The sequence below is a fragment of the Gymnoscopelus braueri genome (assembly GCF_963280865.1).
Source record: "Gymnoscopelus braueri genome assembly, chromosome: 14".
NCBI lineage: Eukaryota > Metazoa > Chordata > Actinopteri > Myctophiformes > Myctophidae > Gymnoscopelus > Gymnoscopelus braueri.
In genome coordinates, this window is record NC_137619.1 from 16564648 (window position 1) to 16585712 (window position 21065).

At 40.9% G+C, this 21065-nt stretch overlaps 2 protein-coding genes across 2 annotated transcripts; both read left to right on the forward strand.

Annotated features, from left to right (window-relative positions):
* The first annotated feature begins 1879 nt into the window (after positions 1 to 1879).
* Positions 1880 to 9970, forward strand: ttl (tubulin tyrosine ligase). The gene is made up of 7 exons (XM_080448859.1): positions 1880 to 2574; positions 3250 to 3328; positions 3561 to 3793; positions 4217 to 4352; positions 4690 to 4959; positions 5625 to 5768; positions 6830 to 9970. The coding sequence occupies exons 1-7, from the start codon at positions 2406 to 2408 to the stop codon at positions 7041 to 7043; spliced, it is 1245 nt and encodes a 414-aa protein (XP_080304985.1). The 5' UTR covers positions 1880 to 2405; the 3' UTR covers positions 7044 to 9970.
* A 409-nt stretch (positions 9971 to 10379) lies between these two features.
* polr1b (RNA polymerase I subunit B) lies at positions 10380 to 20494 on the forward strand. Its single transcript, XM_080449345.1, has 15 exons — positions 10380 to 10625; positions 11560 to 11727; positions 12313 to 12459; positions 12552 to 12684; positions 12828 to 12964; positions 13603 to 13826; positions 14238 to 14409; positions 14815 to 14986; positions 15511 to 15792; positions 16012 to 16145; positions 17174 to 17344; positions 17467 to 17623; positions 17773 to 17969; positions 18396 to 18646; positions 19364 to 20494. The coding sequence occupies exons 1-15, from the start codon at positions 10449 to 10451 to the stop codon at positions 20244 to 20246; spliced, it is 3405 nt and encodes a 1134-aa protein (XP_080305471.1). The 5' UTR covers positions 10380 to 10448; the 3' UTR covers positions 20247 to 20494.
* Positions 20495 to 21065: the final 571 nt, after the last annotated feature.

The window sequence follows — 21065 nt, forward strand, 5'->3', positions numbered from 1 at the left end:
AATTAAGTTAAAAATGTATATATATTTATAAATTCATGGTACGCCAAACTAAGAATGATTACGTTACTTTACGTAAGTAAAAGTATTCGTGACTACTTGGCTCAAAAGTAATGGGACGGGACTTGGGATTTACCACAATCTGGGAGCGCTCTATTTAAATGCCAGGTTAGCCTGTGTGGGTGGTTTCATATGAGCTATGCGACTGTGTTTTACTTCATTGTTAAAGAAACCATTCTTTAAAACATCAATACTGCAATGTAGCAATACTCTGTTACAGTAAAGTAAAATTCCTTGAGTAAAAGTATAGTAAGTATTTGTACAAAATGTACTTAAAGTACCAAAAGTAAAAAGTGCTCATTATGCAGAATGTCCCATTTTCAGATTTTCAAAATGTTTAAAAATCTTTTGAAAATAGCAGATCTACAAGCTCACAATGCATCCATGGCTACGCATTGTGAGCTTGTAGGTCGGCTATTTTCAAATGGCCGAAATATATATAGGGTTGAAGTGGTTAATGTATGTTTTGTAATAATAATCAAAATCTGCAAAGTAACTAGTAGTAACTAGTAACTAAAGTTTTCATAGAATTGTAGTGGAGTAAAAGTACAATATTTGTACTATTTAAGTAGAAGTAAAAGTACTGGAAATTGGAAATACTCCAGTAAAGTAAAAGCACCTCAAAATTGTACTTAAGTATAGTACTTGATAAATGTACTTAGTTACTTTACCACTGCATGCGACTTTGTTAAATCACATACCCAGGACTTCAGCAGTGTGTGTGTGGACTGATATGTATTTGTTACTAGAGCAGTATTTGATGCCATCTTGTGGCCATCGTGCAGAATTAAAAAAGAATACATCTGACCGCTTTGCTTTCTGGGATATGTAGTATTGTATCTGACACTTGAATGCATTTGAGATTTGACCGTAAAATAGAGACAGTCAAATATTTGGATGGTTTTAGGATATGTAAATAATTTGAATATGCCTCCATAATGAAACAATATACATTTTTGGCAAAGATAGATATAAACCAACTATCAAAAAGTGTCACAATGAATGGACTACATTGACCACAACTGCCACGATGAGCATGTTTATGGTGTTGACAGACTCAGAGGATGACAGCAGCTGCTGCTCAGTGTTGCCATGTCCGCTTTTTATAAGCGATCTTTTTCTGTGAAGTTGCTTGAAAATATGTTCAAATAATTTCAGTTTTGCGGGTTGCGTTTTTTTTGGGGGGATTGTTTCTACTAAAGTGTAGTTGCTTGTTTGGGCTATCTTCCTAATAATGTTGTTTAAACCAGTGGTTCTCAAACATTTTCATGTCAAGGACCCCCACATAAATGTATACAAATATTTTTGACAGATTTGTGTTAATATTCAAAATGTGTCACTTTCTCTTTTTTTTTTCAAGATTCTTTAGAAAATAGCTGGGACCCACCCCATTACCAGATTTGTGATCAAATGTTTAAAAAAAATATTCAAAATGTGTCACCCCCCCCCCATTCAATAGCTCTTCTTTTGGGCTTGTTTTCCCAGACCCGGCTGCTTATTGCTCTCACACAATCTGGCAATACTGCTGCTGCTGAGCTCAAGAGAATAAAGCAAGCCCCCAGAACCGCGGTATAACAGTGAAGCTGCCGTCGCCTGGTGGTCAAATCCGAGATTGCAGGACTTCCACATCTACAACGCTACTGCGCGTGCGTCTACCGTCTCAAACGCTAGTGCGCCTGCTCTATTGGCTCCAATATTGGAGCCAATCCAGGAAGTAGAGGTTCTGGGTGCTCCATGCGCGTGTGAGCAACTTTCATTTAAATGAATCGTTGGGGTTGGTGCCGTCCGTCCTCCAGACAAATTATAACTCTATGGAATAAAGGCATACAGTGGAAATAGCTACGTGATTGCATTGCCACCATTGTTCACATGATCGGCTAGCTAGCGGATGCTACCTACTCTTTATGGTTTATTTAGTGGCATTTAAGCTTAGACACCGAGAGCCGAGGGTTTTTTCCTTTGCTTGTGGTCATTTTTTAACACGCTGGCATATTGGACATTCTATCCAAACAGGAGGACCAGCCCCCAAAGCAGGCACACCCTAATCTGGGGGGACTAAAACTGTGTCTGCAAAGCAACATGAAGTCATTAAGGCTGATTGAACTCGTATAGCTCTGAATTGGAGCCTCTAAGAAGCTCTTGTGTTCGTGGGGAACTATTAGTGTGTTACTGGATATGACTGCCTCATCATCATCTTCTTCATCATCATTATCATGCTACAGATACAGAAGATAACGTTCCTTGTCAGTCTGCCTGCTGCAGTGGCCACCAGACAGCCTCGCAACTAAAGAACAAAGCTGCCAGTTTATTTATTCACCAATCCAGTCTGTCAATAATATCGTGGCATTATGAATGCTCCCACCTATACCTTTGTCTCTCGCGACGACGGCAGCACCGTCTATGCAGAAGTTGCCAAAATACTTGTCTCCACTGGACACTGGAAGAGGCTGAAAAGAGACAATCCGAGATTCAACTTGATGCTGGGCGAACGGAACAGATTACCATTTGGACGTCTGGGTAAATCATATTTTCTGATTTTATATACTATCAGTGACTATAGCAGAAGCACTGATGACAGACAGCAGTGATATGCAAATTGCAAATGTTTTATTCTGTCCCTGTCCCACCCAAGTTGGATCATAACTGTGACTGTGCAGAAATGGACTACAGCAGGGGTCTTCAACAGGGCGTCCGGGACCCCTAGGGGGTCCTCAGAGTTACTACAGAGGGGCCACCAAATTATTGTGATTTTTTTTTTTTACATTATCCACTTGAACCCTAGCATCCCTTTTCTGAGGAGAGCTTTAGCCAAAAATAGCAGATCTACAAGCTCACAACGCCTCGCAGTGCGCGGCATTGAGCTTGTAGATTGGCTATTTTTGGCAAAGAGGTATAGCTCTAGAGGGGGAAAAAAGTTTAATCTGAAAAACTAATTTATGCACGGGGGTCCCTCCTTGATCTCTCTCTCTCAGCTAGGGGGTCTTTGGCCTGAAAAACGTTGTAGACCTCTGGACTACAGTGTGGGTGACCCCTTTAAACAATTCTCTTTCCTGAGCATCCTGGGGGGAAAATGTTAAATCCCTGCCAGTGACCACAGCTGAAGTCTACTGTCTGTACTCAGTAGCCCCAGGCTTTGCATATGATCCAAGCCTTTGAATGCATGTTTAATATATAAACTTTGTTCTCTCGCAGGTCATGAACCAGGGCTGGTGCAACTGGTGAATTACTACAGAGGAGCAGACAAGCTTTGCAGAAAGGCATCGTTAGTTAAGTATGTCTCTAAGCTCAAAATGTGGCCAAAATGCTCAGCACTCATCTGGTTAACAACCACATTAACCCTCCCTATTTTGGGCATGTATTCAAAATAAAATAGCAGGTGTGAGCTTTCTTGAAAGTAGAATATATGCCTTAAGTGGTTAATGCATGCTATTGTTGTCTGTTTTTTGTGTGTTCGTAAATTATTCAACATTGGTCGAGTAATTTCCATCCATGACGTCACACAGGCTAATAAAGACGAGCCCAGAGCTGTCTGACTCCGGCAGCTGGTTCCCAGAGTCCTACATCATCTATCCCACAAACCTCAACACCCCAGTGGCTCCAGCTGCAAATGGCTTAAGCCACCTGAAGAGCAACCCCAAGACAGATGAACGGGAGGTTTTCCTAGCATCCTACCACTCCAAAAGAGAAGGCGAGGAGGGGACAGTGTGGATAGCAAAGTCATCTGCTGGAGCTAAAGGTTAGATCACCTACCTAATTATGTACAGTTGGAGATTTTGTGTTTCCGAGTTAAACTGTGGAGAAGAGTTCAAATTCAGAACTGGTTTTGGATCTTACAGCAAAAACAAAGCTATTGATAGCTATTTATTAACTGTAACAAGTTAAAATGTATGTAGTTAGTAGCAACATCACCTTCATCAATGTTATTACATTGAGTTGATATACATGATGCATGATGAGATACATAATATTGTGCTCTCTTTTTAAAACGTTGAAGGACCTAAATATATATTTTTGTGAGGGTCTGTGGGTTCCTCTTTGGGCTGCATTAATTTACTACTTAGTTTTTAAAGGTTGTACTTTAACGTGATGATTTTGTGGTTGCATTCTAAACTTTGTTCGGGAGAGGCTTAAAATATGATCTTTGCTTTCATTGTTCCAGGTGCTGGAATTTTTATATCCCATGATGCAAATGAGCTGCTGGAGTACATTGATAATCAAGGACAGGTTCATGTTATTCAGAAGTATCTGGAAAAACCTCTTCTTCTGGAGCCTGGCCATCGGAAGTTTGACATCAGGCGAGTCTTACCAGCTTATATGCATAATGCAAATCATCACAGTGTATTTGTTGGGCGCAATTGGTAATGAACTAACTAATGAACTCCATGGTATGATCCATGGTATGAATTCACAGTATTGTAAGGTGCTTTGCTTATAAACCAAAGCATACAAATCGTTAATTATTGCAGAACTATATTAATAATAATTTATTTACTATAGGGTTTCTGCACAGTAATGTAGATTGTGTTATTTTAACTCTGAGAGTGTTCAAATGGAACCGCAAGGGTCCATTCGGTTGCATTCTTTCAAAGTTAAATTAACAATAAGGATATTATACTGCACGTTTTTCTTTAGGAGCTGGGTGCTGGTGGATCATCAGTATAACATCTACTTGTATCGGGAGGGTGTTCTGCGAACCTCATCAGAACCCTACAACAGCTCCGACTTGCAGGACATGACAAGCCACCTGACCAACCACTGCATCCAGAAGGAGCACTCACAGAACTTTGGACGATATGAGGAGGGCAACGAGATGTTCTTCGACGAGTTCAGGCAATATCTTCTGACCACCCACAATGTTGCCATGGAGACCTCCATCTTACCTCAAATCAAGCAGATCATTAAGTAGGTCCTTGTCCTTTTTCTCCTTTACATTTTTTAAAAGATTCTTTTGGGGCTTTTCTGCTTTTATATATAGTGTATAGTGGAGATGGACAGGAAACGGGGAGAGAGAGATATAGGGGGAGACATGCAGCAAAGATCTTTGGGAACAGGACTCGAACCCGCAATGCGATGTCAGGCTACGTTAGAGCCTAAGTGCCGGGACCATTAGGCCAGCGATCCGGGCCCTTTTCCTCCCTTTTTAATCATTTTTAAGTTGCCAATTTTGTGAAAACATGACTTGCCTCAGATGAAATATTATAACCAGCATTGATTTATTTCTTAATCACAGTACTATTGCTTTACAGAAGTGGTGTTTACATTTGTGCGGCGGTACTTACGTTGGTGACATATATTAAAGTCACAGGCAGTAACAACAAGGCCTCACACAGAGAGTAATCAAGAATCAAAGTTTTATTTGTCACTCATACAGGTACAAGCAGCAAAATGTTGGTGCACAGTAAAAAATCTGGATTTTTACTGTGTATAAGTGGCGCAGTGGGACAGTGCAGCACCAAGCAATATCATATGACATTGTTTGCCCTTCACGATGGTAACTGTATTGTCTAAACACAAAGACATTCTACAGTACATCCTGAACAATTGCAATGCTGTGTCCTCTCTCCCAGGAGCTGTCTGAGTTGCACCGAGCCAATGATTAGCACTAAGCACCTGTCCTACCAGAGCTTTCAGCTCTTTGGGTTTGACTTCATGGTGGACGCGAACTTCAAGGTGTGGCTGATTGAGATCAACGGAGCTCCAGCCTGTGCACAGTCAGTAACAGATCCATTTCATTGATCATTTCAGCTCTTTCCGTGCTGTGTTCCATTTGCTTTTTATTCCTTATAATCTAACCCAGAGGTCTTCAACAGGGGGTCCGCGACCCCTAGGGGGTCCGCAGAGGTACTGCAGGGGGTCCGCGAAATTGTTTGATAAAAATAAAAATAAAAGTTTTAAAACACTTTTTGTTATTTTCCCCCCAAAAAATGTCAATATGTCTTTAAACATAACATGACATATTGTAATAGCTTAGTATTGAATGCACAATAACATGGTATGTTTATACATATTTTGTAGAGAAAGAAAAGGTCTTTTGCACACCTACTGGGACAACCTGTGGGTAGGAGCAGGCTCCAGGCAACCATTTGTTCATGTTTATACATATAAAACACAATTTTATACATAAATATACAATATATGTGGTGGCCTACCCCCTACCCTACGAGGTAGGGGGTCCCTGCTCTATCACCCCATCAGTTTGGGGGTCCCTGGCCTGAAAAGGTTGAAGACCCCTGATCTAACCTAACCCTTTCAATAAGTCACTACATGGGAATTATTGGCTGTTACTGAATTGTGAAGCGACTCACATCTATTTCTTCTACATTTGGAGTGAAGTTTTGTTTATGACTACCAATTATCTTGTTGATTACTTTTTTGATTAGGCTAATTTAGAGGATTATATGTATCTACGATACGTTGTCAGCTTGTAGATCTGCTATTTTCTGTATTTTTGAAAATCGTATTTATTAAACATTTTATTAAATCGGTTAGGTCAATTAATGAACTAATTGCACCCATAGTTTTGTTATGACACAAACTAACGTCAAATTCATTATTTATCTTACCTAGAAAGATTAGTTTGGCGTCCTGGACGGTATAGATTCTGTTCTTACAGTATAATAAAAGGTCTATTCTTGGCATTCTGATTTTTATAATGAACTAGAATATTCTTCACTGTGAATCTCATTCAGATCGATTTACCTGGGATATCTTTCATTTATTTTATGAAGTCCTTATGTTGTCTTTTTGACTCTCTCATCCTTACCTCCTCCAGGAAACTGTATTCAGAACTGTGCCAAGGTATTGTGGACGTCGCCATCTCCAGTGTGTTCACCCTGAACAGTGGAAGTGACCCATCGTCCGCCTCCTCTTCCTCCTCCACGTCCTCCTATTCCTCCTCGCCCTCCTTTTCCACAACTATCACCAACTCCTGCTCTTCGCCCAAGCTGAGAGGACCCCTTCACGTGGGCCCGTTTACACGACTGTAAGCACACGACTATCCCCCTCCTCCCCTATTTTAGTAGCTCCTCACACTATGTTCCGTTTGCCATTCCTAAACTAGCACTCGGTCTAGCGTCTAAGCATCTTTGCTTGCCGAGCTTGAAGGGGAATGACTCGGCGTTGCTCTAAGTCACTTTTTAATTTCAAGGACTGTGATATGCATTAGGCCATGGAACAGAAATGCAGATTATGAAAGAGGAGGCCGATGATGGTGCTTCAACCGGAAGAGGTTTTAGGAGTTCCAGAATGAGGATAGATGCCCTTCCAATTTAGTGCTGCCCATTACCAAAGCTCCTCAAAATGGATGGTTGATTATGTATGTCTGAAGATGGAGGGATGCTCTTAGTGCCTTACATCTCCACCCATGCTCCCTTAAAAAAATGAAAGAAAAAAAAAGATGCAAACGGTCAATGTAGCTTGCTGCGTTACCATGAGTGTGTGTTTTCTATTATGTATTTGTATTGCTAGTTTGGGGAGGTCTGTGTGCCTGTGCGTGGTTCTGGGATTGCAGATCAATCATCGTGATACACAAAGGCAAATATAAAAACACTAAAGCTCTATATACTTCGTCATACAACGAATAGCGAAAATAGCCGACCTACAAGATCACAACGCGCCGAGAGCTTGAAGATCTGCTATTTGTTTAAGTGTAAAAAAAACATTTTTTATTTACCCAAAATAGGGATGCCAGGGTTAATGTGGTTATGCATTTTCAATTGCAGTTTTCATTTGGTCAGTGTTCTTACAAGACACTCATTACGACAGGTTCATGATTGTGTGCAGCTTGCAATTGGGCCTTTGGCTTCAATGCTGTATGCTACTGTACCTAGTTTCACTTATGGGATACCATCTTAAAAATGGGAAAGGATGAAATTGAAAAACTCCCAAGTATCTCAATCTGTGAAGTAAAATGTAAAAAGTCTCATGGGATCTCATACACTATTAGCCTACATTATTATTTTTTCAATAAAGAAACTAAATGCAATATCTTTATAAAATTTGACAGACATGGATACATTGACCTTTCATTTTGATGTTTGAAGAGACAGAGCATGTTGGTGGGAACGCATGTAGTACAGTAGTATCTTATGTCTTATGCATCATGATAAAGATAACCCCTAACATCCTTTGCCCCAAACATTATGTACCCAGATACTTTTTTTTAAATGTTCATTGTTCTTGTTGAAAGTGGCTTTTTTTGTTTGTTTTTTGCCATAAGTTATTGAAAGACCCCATTCAGTAAAAAAAAGAAGACATCAGTTGATCCAGGATGAAAATATATATATATATATCAATTATGCTTTGTCAAAACTAGCACATCATTATAAGCATCGTTTGTTTTTATTGCTATCATGTGGTGTAATACTGAATCTGATTGACCCCTGTTAGCTACGTAATGTAGCTTGGGTTGCTGCACTAGGAGCGCAGGTGTTCAAGGTTCTGTCAAACTTATAAAACCACAATTTTAAAGCTTGCAATTTTGAGTGCAGTCAATGCTCCTCAAAGGTTATATATAGTATGTTATCAAATTGATGCAACTCAATCATATTCCATCACTGCCTTCATTTTTATTTATTGCCAGTAATCTTAATTTAGTCATTTTTAAAAACAAACTGCTATTGGGCAATTTACCTGTTATGCCTTTTTCTTTAGAATTGCACACTGTGATTCAGATTTTTGTTGTTTATTTCATGGGGTCTTTAAGATGTTATGATTATGTTTCTACTTGGTCTAGAAGATAATTGTGACCATTCAAACTACTGTGTCAAATCCAACTTGAATTGTTATAAGAACCATTGAGTATTTGTAAAAGGGTTATACATAGATTTCCTACAGTAGAGATTTAGTCTTTCCCTTACCTTGATGATGCCTGCATGCTGGGTTGTTAATCATTGGTATTATTTTTCACTGTGGAATTCAGCATGGACAATGACCTGTTGTGTCTTCAGGGTGTTGGCATCTTAGTTGTCATTCTTATAGGATGTAAGTCCTAGTATGTAGTGTTATTTAGCCTATGTCTGGCTTTCAGTTTGTGTGTCCATTGTTTTTTTGTTTTTTTTCTTTAAACAAAAACAGACTTTCTCAATTCATATGAGGTTGTGCTTCTGTTGTTTTGAGTCAATTAAGTTAAGGGACACTTGGAACATTTCTTTGTTTTTAATAATCCTGTTTGTGTTTACAATAATACTCTGAGGAATGAAGGACAAGCAAGGTAGAATGACAGGTATAGACCTGTTTTTAATGTGTGCACGGTCAAGAAGTGAGCCTAGTTTAGTAGTTTGACAGGAATAAGACTGTAATAGCATGGAGCACTTATGTCCCTGAAATGATGATCGAATGTTTGGCTAGATGAAAATGTATTCAGAGAAGGCATATACAATGGGTTGCAGAAAAGTTTGATTCTGCTAATGAATTGATAAAAAAAAGAAACAGATGATTTAAAAAAAAATCTAAATTGTGGGGATTTTTCTTTCCATCAAAGAGAAGGGTGCCTTAGAGGGAATTGCCTAGATGTTAAAAACAAGCAATGGACCTCCTACATTTGAATGCACCTCCATTTGTTTCATTGATTGTAAGTGAGTAAATCTGCCTGTCGTCAGACCTTTTTGTCTTGTCTGTTAAATATAAATTCTTCAACATTACTTCCTCTTATTCAGTATTGATTTGCACATTTGATCATGGCAAATTGTTTTACACTTATTTAAAATGGAATTTCTCCTCCTTACCAAAGATGTAATTCCTGCTGTTTTTCTTCAGAATTAAATTAATTTGCTCTTTTTAAAGAGATTTGTCAAGATGATCTACAAGCAAGTATCTGTAGTCAATGAAATGTGTTGTGTTTCTGTTAAATGTTTTATCAAAATCCCATATGAAAAGTGTTAATATGCTGTGTAGAATAAAAAATGTCATCCAACATGGATCTCTCCGTATTTATACGTACATTGAATTTGTATTTTACATAACTTCATAAACAAAAAAGATAACTTCATATTTGGGGGTAGTCTACCATTGATTGAGTAGTAGATCAAACCATGTACTAAATTAAATGAATCAATCAATTAATCAATCAATAGTCTCTCGAGCCAGACTGCTGGCTCACGCAATTTTCAAATTGGAGGTATTAAAATGGCCTTAAAGTCCTTAAATTGTCACTTCACGGTCATCCGGGGACCCCTACAAAATCATGTGGGGACCCCCACAGGTTGAGAACCACTCCACTGCTCTAATGAACCATAGAATTGAACTCTGTCCCTTTAATGCCAGCGACCAGTGGCGTCTTTCACTTCCTAGGCAGAGGGGGTTGTACTTCCTGTGTCACCAGCAGCACCATGCTGCACATGAGGTAAACATGTACCGTGCATGAGCACCGTACCTCAGTACCTCTACACAACATGGACTTTTCTAATAAATGGAGTAGTTTGCCGAAAGCTACCAGTATCAAAGGATTAGCGAAAAAAGGATACGGAGTCCCAAACGCGACGCAGCAGGCCGCTGTTCAGGATCTAACCAGGGCTCACGTTGACTCATTTGACCAGGCTGTAACAGACGGACTGACTCGGACTGTGCTGGTAGGTCGCCGTGTTGCTGTTCTTCTCAACAGTGGTGTAAAGTAACTGAGTACATTTACTCAAGTACTGTACTTAAGTACAAGTTTGAGATGTTTTTTACGTTACTGGCGTATTTCCAAATTTCTGTACTTTTACTTCTACTCCACTACACCTCAGGCAAATATTGTACTTTTACTCCACTACAATTATTTGAAAACTGTAGTTACTAGTTACTTTGTGGATTTTGTTTATTACAAAACATACATTACCCACTTAAGCCCTATATGCATTTAGGCTATTTGAAAATAGCCTGTCTGCATGCAAGCTCACAATGCCTCGCATTGTGAGCTTGTAGATCTGCTTCATTGACTTTGGCTAATTTGTCAGCTGTTAAAACACATAATATATTCCATTGTCGCTTGCAGAATTGTGACATGTTGTTAGATCAGTTATTGCCGGGGCAAGCGACGTGTACAGTCGTACATTGGAGTATTTATTAAAGTCATACTCTGTAGGGCTTTATGTGTGTGTGTGTGTGTGTGTGTGTGTGTGTGTGTGTGTGTGTGTGTGTGTGTGTGTGTGTGGTGCTGTGGCGACACCATGTGGTGATTAGTGCTTTTCAGACAGTTGTGCCATTCGGAAAAGTTTTAAGTGTAACGTTAAATTCTATCAACTAACTCATTTAATACCATGCAACTGTCAGCATAATGTCTCTTATATTAATGTAGCAGCGAGGAGGCGATTTTCACTTTGTTAGCTTAAGTACATGTACTTAACTCAAGCCTACTGTACTTAAGTACAATTTTGAGGTATTTGAGGTGCCCACTACGGTGGAAACCTAAAAAATAAAATAACAGATACCCGACATTACAATAATCTCAGGTAGATGTATTCTGTTTATAACCATCTAGTTGAAGCTTTCTCTGCCTTATGTGTTGTGCCATCACTTTTCCAGGCAATTCCGCCTTTGGAGTTCTCTTTCAGAAATGATCGCATCAGCCTTGCTTTTGTTGAGGCCACCATCCACAAACCAGTGGTCGTCAAGGGGGGTGTCTGCAAGGAGCTGCGGGTGTTCCCGGCAGAGTGTAGGGGAAGAAGATCTTCATACAAAGGCAAAATTGTGGTAAGTTTGAGATTCATATACAATTGTGACTTCTGTCACCATTATTACTGCCCAACTTAAATGGATGATTTGGATTGTTTTAAAAGTAGTGATTGTCCAGTATATCTTTGGATCTGGAACTGTGTCTGGACACTTGACGTAGTGTGCTATATAAAAACTGCTAGCTAAAGTGTCGTACATACTAGACGGAGATGGGGATTGACGTAGGTCGGGGGTGAGGAACTGGTACGTTCTTTACGTCAGTGCATTCATAGCTTGACACGTTTCTTATGCGTGATTAGGGCCAAGAGGCTATTCATCCTCCAGAGGGAAGCAATGAACGTACGTCATGTTGAGCTCAGAGCTCAACCTGACGGATGACATAATCGACGGACAAACCCTCCCTCCCCTTTTTGGTTTCCCCCTCCGTTCCTTATGCTTACTTGAGGGTCTTACGTCGAGTATGAATACGCCTTGTATTGTGTGCTTCTTTTTTACCATGCACATTGCTATTCAAAGAGTGATACGTGTATGAGCTATGAGAGTCTTCTTGGGCATGGTAACATAGGTTAGTATTTTCATATCTAGTGTTCTGTATCTCCTCAGGCAGATGTCACCTGGTCTGTCAATGGTGTTCCCAGAGGCGTCATCAAACAGTCTCTGGGACAAGTACCCATCATGGTGAAGTCCAAGTTGTGTAATCTACATGGCATGTCCCCCAAAGAGCTCATTAAACACCATGAAGAGGCGGAAGTAAGAGCTGCATCACTAGAAATTACAGTAACTCACCTGTATCGGTTTTATGCACTTGGTTTAATTTGCAACTTTCCCTGGCACAACAATAGGAAATGGGTGGTTATTTTATTGTGAACGGAAATGAGAAGGTTATCCGTATGCTGATCATGCCAAGGAGGAACTATCCTATTGCAATGTCAAGACCGAAATGGAAGAACAGAGGTCAGGGGTACACTCAATATGGTAAGTTGGGACAGCTAGGAAGGATACTGTGAGTAATGAGCATTTCTGTGTACAAACTAATAGAAATTAAAGTGCCAATGAGTTAATCAGTCTCACTCCAACTCTGGGGACTCTCAAACATAAGTGATTTGCTTTGTTCTTAGGCATCTCCATGCGATGTGTGAAGGAGGAGCATACTGCTAACAACATGAACCTACATTACCTGGAAAACGGGACAGTGATGCTGAACTTCATATACCACAAAGAGCTCTTCTTCCTTCCCCTGGGATTTGCACTCAAGGTAATTTAGATCAAGGTGGAGAATGTATTTATGAACTGTTTAAATTTAAGGACAATATAAGCCCTATGCCATTTTTGCCATTTGTGCTTAATAAATGCAGTCATCTTATCCCCATTTGAAATGCACACAATTAAAACCCCTATTTAATTCAAATATCTATCGTCATTTTGTGTATTTTTAATTATGTTTTTAGGCAGTTTCGCTTGGTATTTAGACCTAAGTGTAGAGAGAAAGGAATCTTAGGGCAAGCAGCGGAAAGTATGAGAAGGCACTAACTTAAAATCGGGTAAGTGCCTTGACCTGTGCCTCTCGAGGATAGAGGATTGAGTCAGATATGTCAATGATGTATGTCATCATCAGGTACATTTTGCAGCTATCCACAGTAGACAGAGATGGTACCATCCTTCAGTGAGGACTCATATGGATGAAAAACAGCAAAGTGTTCCTTTAAGTTTACTGCAGGACTGAAATCTGAGCTATTGCATGTGGTGGGCACACTGCCTGAGCAACTAGACTGTCTCTAGCATTAGAGATATATATATATATATATATATATTTAAAGCATTTATGTGTGACTTAACTATTTTAGATAAAACCGAAAGTGTGTTGTGTCCATTAACAATGCTTCTTTCATTCAGGCCCTGGTGGACTTAACAGACTTCCAGATATACCAGGAGCTGATCAAAGGCCGCGAAGACAACTCCTTCTACAAGAGCTGTGTGTCAGAGATTCTGCGCATTGTCACGGAGCAGGCCTGTACCACCCGCAGCAATGTGCTCAGTTACCTAGGAGAGCGCTTCCGAGTCAAGATGAACCTGCCTGAGTGGTACACTCATGAGCAATGTGCCAACTTCCTGCTAGAGTAAGCTTTCAGCATGGTGCTTTTTTGGGTGGGGACTACTACTGCGAAAGTCATCAGTTTGACAAAAACATATCTTGGGCTTCGTTGCTTAGATCAGTGGTTCCCAAACTGTGCTTTTTTTAAAATTGACTATATCAGTACTTTGTGCGTGCTCATTTCCTAGTGCAGAGGCAATATATTTAACCACTTTGGCAGTCCTATTTTGTTATTATCTGCAAAATTATTATTATTAATGTTTTTAACAAAAACAGCTGATCTACAAGTTCACAATAATGAATCAAGGTAGATCGGCTATTTTTGCTATAAATACAGGTGTGCCCTGGGATTTTTACTTGCCCATTGGTGAGACTTGGTCACAACATTTTTGAAAACGTCTGGTTTAGATGCATTGCTGTGTTGTGTTTTCTTCAGTGAGTGCATCTGCATCCACCTCAAGTCAGATGTGGAGAAATTCTACCTGCTGTGTATGATGACCCGGAAGCTTTTCACCTTTGCCAAGCAGGAGTGCATGGAGGAGAATCCTGACAGTCTAATGTGTCAGGAAGTGCTCACTCCTGGCCAGTTCTACCTCATGTTCTTGAAGGTATGTATTGATCATTGCAGTTGTCTCATATAATGGTAAAATGCATTTCTATAACTATATTCATCCATTCACACACCAATGGCAGAGGCAGGTAGGGGTTAAGTAAGGTTGCTCAAGGACACTTAAACATTAAGACAGGAGGAGCTGGGGATTAAACCGGGAACCTTCCAGTCCTCAAACAGTTGCTCTACATTCTGAGCCACGACTGCCTCTAATGGTCATCTCTAGTTGTCAGAATGCTAATTTCTGTGCTGGGTTTCCTTCGATAAAGATTGTATTCTATTTTGCTCTCAATGTTGTTATATACAGAATATACAATGTCATTTTTATTAAATAATAAAATGTACAGGAAAAGACAGCATATATTTAGCGATTATGTTTTTAACATCTCTGATATGCTAACAGGAGAGAATGACTGCCTGGTTGGTGTCTATCAAGCTTTCAATGGACAAGAGGGCCAGCAAGTTGACCGGAGGAGTGAACTCAGAGAATCTTCTCAAGATTTTCAACACGGGCACAGAGGTGTCCAAGCCTTTTGAATATCTCCTGGCCACTGGAAATCTCAGCTCCAAGACAGGTATGACCATCTACCTGTATCTGGTGTATTTAGTTCAGTGATCATAAACCAAGGTCATGTCTTTACTGTCAGCATCACAGCATGTACCAATGTGCCCCATAATGCATACAATAATGTTTTAATAGAGAACATACTTTGTGTACCATAAACTGACCATGTCAGACAAGCTGTTCATCACACATAGTTGAACTAAATTGAGGTTTGCATACTTTCACGAAATTGGGAAAATATAGTGACATAAGGCACCGATCTAGTTGTTTTAAATGATGCAAATCCCCACCATCTAAGAAAGACTAAAACAAACCATAACATAATTGCTCATCTCTATTTTACCACTATTTTACATGCCTCGCTACCTTTTCATGGCTCTAGGTAGAAATGTAACTGCATACATAACTATTAGGGAAAGTTTCCTGGTGGAGACATTCCCTAATACTGGGACATTGAAATGTCTCCATGTTCAACATAGAATCATGCTGTTTTAAATAATCACGCTGCCATAACTCTTGTCCATCCTTCCTCAGGTCTGGGCATGCTCCAGGACACAGGCTTATGTGTGGTTGCCGACAAGCTCAACTTTGTCCGCTACCTCTCCCACTTCCGCTGTGTGCACAGAGGTGCAGCCTTTGCCAAGATGAGGACCACCACGGTGCGTAAACTGCTGCCTGAATCCTGGGGCTTCCTGTGTCCCGTCCACACCCCGGACGGAGAGCCTTGTGGCCTAATGAACCACATGACTGCCAGTTGTGAGATTGTGACTCAGGCCTGGCCCACCACCACCTTGCCAGCCCTGCTCTGCTCCCTGGGTGAGTGTCTTTTGCCTGCTACAGGAAGTGCAGAGTTTTCTTCTTCTTTGTTTTTTAGATTGGCAGCCCCACCTGAAAATTTATTTTCTGTTCATTAAAGAGCTGAAGAGTCGAATACAGTTATTTAAGACTTAACTAACAAAAGAAAATCACTTACTGCACCTTTTTAAAGATATTAAATTAGCAAGGTAACGTGTCTGTCTCACTCTTGTGACCAAGGTGTGACGCCTGTGGATGGTTCTCCCACTCAATCCTATTCTGACTGCTACCCCGTGGTCCTGGATGGAGCTGTGGTGGGCTGGATTGAGGCTGAATTAGCTCCGATCCTGGTTGAGTCACTGCGCACATTCAAGGTATATCAAGTCACCATGTGTGTTTTATGATGGTATAATAATGGCACGCATCAAAACAGCCTCCCCATTATTGTCTGTGTACCTACCCCACACTGGTGGCGGTGAATGTGCACGGCACGTGTTGACGTCCCGCCTGGCGTTCTGATACGCCCTCTGTTCTATTTCTAGAAAAAAAAATTGTGTGTTCTCCAGTTGGTGCTATGGGTGGCACTTCACACGCGTCTATACTGCGTTGCACTGGCGGTGTGAACTGTTCAGACTAGCAGCCCAAATCAGACTTGATAAAACCAATCTGGATAGGCCAAAACATCTGAACACTTAAAAAGCACACATGGAAATACATTTTTGTGAATCGGATTTGAACCACATTGCTAGGTTGTTTGAAAATAGATTTTTGTGAATCAGATTTGAACCACATTTCTAGGTTGTTTTAAACGCGATTCAAATCTGATTTCTAAAGATACATCTCAGTCTGGGCACGCCGAAAATAGCTGATCTACAAGCTCATAATGTGTCACCTCTCTCGACACTTTGTGAGCTTGTAGATCATGCCTATATATCACGCCTATTTCTGAATGCACAAATCCGATCTGATCACTTGCAAATTACAGTGTGGGCAGTCAGCCTTAACCCATTAACTGCTAGAGGTATTTTCATATTTTTTTAGCCAGTGCCAGAGTTTTTAATTGGAAAAAAAAAAGTAGGCTCAGGAGCCGAAATACAGACTTTTTAAGTTAACAAGGAAGTGGATAGGAGTCTAGATCTTCAACTAATCATATCTCCTTGGTCTTTGGGTGAAATTGGAAAAAAAAACATTTTTTTTTCACTTCACGTAGATCTACGCGATTGGCACGTGGCGGCTTTAAATCGGTTCGCGTAGATCTACGTGATTGGCAGTCAATGTGTTAATGATAGTATTTGAGAAACAAATCCGATTTGCCTGCAGGCTGAACAAAGCCTTAATGACCGCCAGCGTGTAATGGAAAGATCGTATGCATGTTTCTTATTTATGTACCACTCTGCTGTAGGTGTTGAAAGAGAAGAAGATTCCTCCTTGGACTGAGATAGTGCTAGTTCCCAAAACAGGAAAGGCCAGCCTCTATCCTGCCCTGTACCTCTTCACAACACCTTGCCGAATGGTGCGGCCTGTTCGCAACCTAGCCCTTGGCAAAGAAGAGTTGATTGGCGTTTATGAACAGGTACGGAGGTAGTACTAACTGCTAAGGTGCATGAAACCGCTTCCCAAAACACACATCAGGCTGATCTTATTATCGTTTTTGTATTGCATGGTGGATGCTGATGTGGTAACTCTGCAATACAGCTTTACATGAATGTTGCCGTCGTTGAAGATGAGATTGAACCTGGAGTGAGCACACATCAGGAGCTGTTTCCCCACAGCATGCTGAGCGTGGTGGCCAGCTTCATCCCTTACTCGGACCACAACCAGAGTCCCAGGAACATGTACCAGTGTCAGATGGGTAAGGTTAAGTTTTTTTTTTTAAACAACTAGACCAAGAGCAGTAGGCTCTGGAAAAGGTAATCCCCCAGACAATCAGGTTAGGAATGATTGACATTGAAGGCCTATTACCTGTCTTCCTAACACACACACACACCTCTTTGTTTGCAGGTAAGCAGACCATGGGCTTCCCCCTCCACTCGTTCCAGGATCGCTCGGATAACAAACTCTACCGCCTTCAGACGCCCCAGAGCCCTCTGGTCAGGCCTTCCATGTACGACCACTACGATATGGACAATTACCCAATTGGAACCAATGCCATTGTGGCTGTCATCTCTTACACTGGCTACGACATGGAGGACGCTATGGTGAGATATTAAACAACTAGGTTGAAGATAGGGATGGGCAATATTATCGATATCACGATATATCGCGATATTTTATTTCGCGATACTGTATCGATACTCCAGTATCAATATCGCGATTAAAAAAAAAATATATATATTCAAAGAACCTATCACAGATCTGCAGCTACTCAATATGTAGTGTATATATAAACAATATGTAGTTGTGATATATGTATATATCGCAATATATCACAATATATCGCAATATATCGCAATATCGTGATACGACCCAAGTATCGTGATGCGTATCGCAATATAATCGTATCGTGACCCAAGTATCGTGATACGTATCGTATCGTGAGATTGTTGCCAATACCCATCCCTAGTTGAAGATGGTTAAGTGTTTTGGATGGAAGGGACTTTGTTAACGATATCTTATTTGGTTAGATTGTGAACAAGTCATCGTGGGAGAGGGGTTTTGCCCATGGCTCTGTCTATAAAACGGAGTTGGTGGACCTGACTGACAAGGTGAAAGGAGATGAGAGCGTCGAGTTTGGTACCAAACCGGATGATACTAAGGTGAATGGCAAACTGGATGCTGATGGATTACCCCCCATCGGGGCTGTGATAAAGTATGGAGACCCCTTCTACAGTTACATCAACACCAATACTGGCCAGAGCCATGTCATCCTCTATAAGTAAGTAAAAGTGGTGAATTGCATGTTATGAACTGTCTATTTATTGCATCTGTTTTGTTAATTTCTTCCCAATTATTATCTCCATATATCGATCCACACTAATGCTTACTATATAATTGTACCATTTCTGTCTACACACGCTGTGTCTCAGAGCCAGGCTCTGAATGGCTTGAACATTTACCCTCTACTCTACCAATGACATCATCAGGGTGTATTTCTCACTAGATTTCGAGCTTGTCCAGGAAAATGAGCATACTGGCTATGCCTACTGTTTTGCCAACATTCCAGGAAGAGAACCTCTGTCATTTCCATTAGTTTGAAATCCCCACCAATGGTAATTATTTGAGCCATCCATAGCTTGCATCTGAGACAGAGCGAGTAGCTCAAAACGGTACTATTCCTATAGTGGGCATTTGTGAGGACTGATTTATGATGACATGGTTGGATGAAGTGTTAAGTCTTCCTTTTAACTAATATTGTTTTGAAATCATGTCCTTTTGGGGCAGAAATATTTACTTTTAGGGGTGTTAATTGTAACCTTAAATTATTTATTTAAAATCTCTAACATATAAAGGAATGTGTGTTATTTTTGGACCAAAGACTTATCTTTCTGAAAAGTACCATAATTTTTCATTTACTTTTACTTTCAAATGGTGGATATCTCATATTGGAACAAAAGACAACAAATTACACATTTTGCCCCTGTCTTGCTTTTAGGAACCAAGAGACATGCGTCGTTGACAACATAAAGATCTGCAGCAATGACGCAGGCTCCGGCCGTTTCAAGCGCGTCTGCATTACCGTACGTGTGCCACGCAACCCCACCATCGGTGACAAGTTTGCCAGCCGCCACGGTCAAAAGGGCATTCTGAGCCGCTTGTGGCCCGCTGAGGATATGCCCTTCACAGAGAGCGGCATGACCCCTGACATCCTGTTCAACCCTCACGGGTTCCCCTCCCGCATGACCATTGGAATGCTGATTGAGAGTATGGCTGGAAAGTCCGCTGCCCTTCATGGCCTGAGCCATGATGCCACACCCTTCACCTTCTCAGAAGACAGCGTTGCGCTGGAACATTTTGGCACCATGCTGCAGGCAGCGGGCTACAATTTTTATGGCACAGAGCGGCTCTACAGCGGCCTGAGTGGCCTGGAGCTGGAGGCGGACATCTTCATCGGTGTCGTCTATTACCAGCGGCTGCGTCACATGGTCTCCGATAAGTTCCAGGTGAGGACCACAGGAGCTCGAGACAGAGTGACCAACCAGCCAGTGGGAGGGAGGAACATCCAGGGAGGCATCCGCTTTGGGGAGATGGAGCGAGATGCGTTGCTGGCTCACGGCACATCGTTCCTGCTTCACGACCGACTCTTCAACTGTTCGGATCGTTCGGTAGCCCAGGTGTGTGTGGACTGTGGCAGCCTGCTCTCTCCTCTGCTAGAGAAGCCGCCACCCTCGTGGTCGTCCACGTGCCACCGCAAGACTGTCTGCCGCCTTTGTGGAAAAAGCGACTCTATCGACACTGTGTCTGTGCCTTACGTCTTCCGCTACTTTGTAGCTGAGCTTTCAGCAATGAATATCAAAGTCAAATTAGAGGTCAAATGAATGCCACAGGACAGTGAATGAAGATGCTTCCTGTATGCATCCCAGAATGTTCTATTATGGAAATATTTTCCATTTTATGTATGCAAAATGTTTTTCTATACCTAATTGTACTGTTAAAACTTCATTAGCAAGGCTAAACAAAGAACATGAAGCCATTTTGTAATAGAACAGGCAGGTGCCTGACATTTGCTTGTGCTAAGATTGTTTAAAGCTGAAATCTGGGACTTAAATGAATAAAAGGATATTTGAACCAATCTGTGTGGCAGAGTATGTTAATACCATATAACTAGCACATCTGTAGTGGTTGGAGCATTGAGAAATTGACCCTGTGTCAGGTAGGGTACTTACTGGATGACAATGTCAATATGAAGTTATTGAAGCAAATGGTACACTGGATTGGAGACTGTGCCAGCATCGTTTATATTTTATATATATACATATATTAGTTTTTTTTATAAAAAAGACTGTAAAGACGCTTTATTAGCAAGACAGTCTTTTATTATATTCTTCCTCATTTTGCTGGTTTCCCCTGAAACCCCTTTACTGTTACAGAGTAGAACTGCCTTAGAATCTCTGCTGATGATGTCACAGGTAGTTAATGGCAATCATATCTTAGATTTATTGAATTTAGAGGGGGTGGGAGGATTCTACCATTTCGTAATTCATTCAGTAATCCATCAGCGTTTAGCGACGACGTCGTATCAACGTTGTAAAAGACGTGTCTTTTCAACAGATATCTCTACCCACTGGGCACACACAATACAACGCCCATACGCCGGGCATACGTCCGAGTCAGACCTCAGTCAGCAGCTGTTTTGC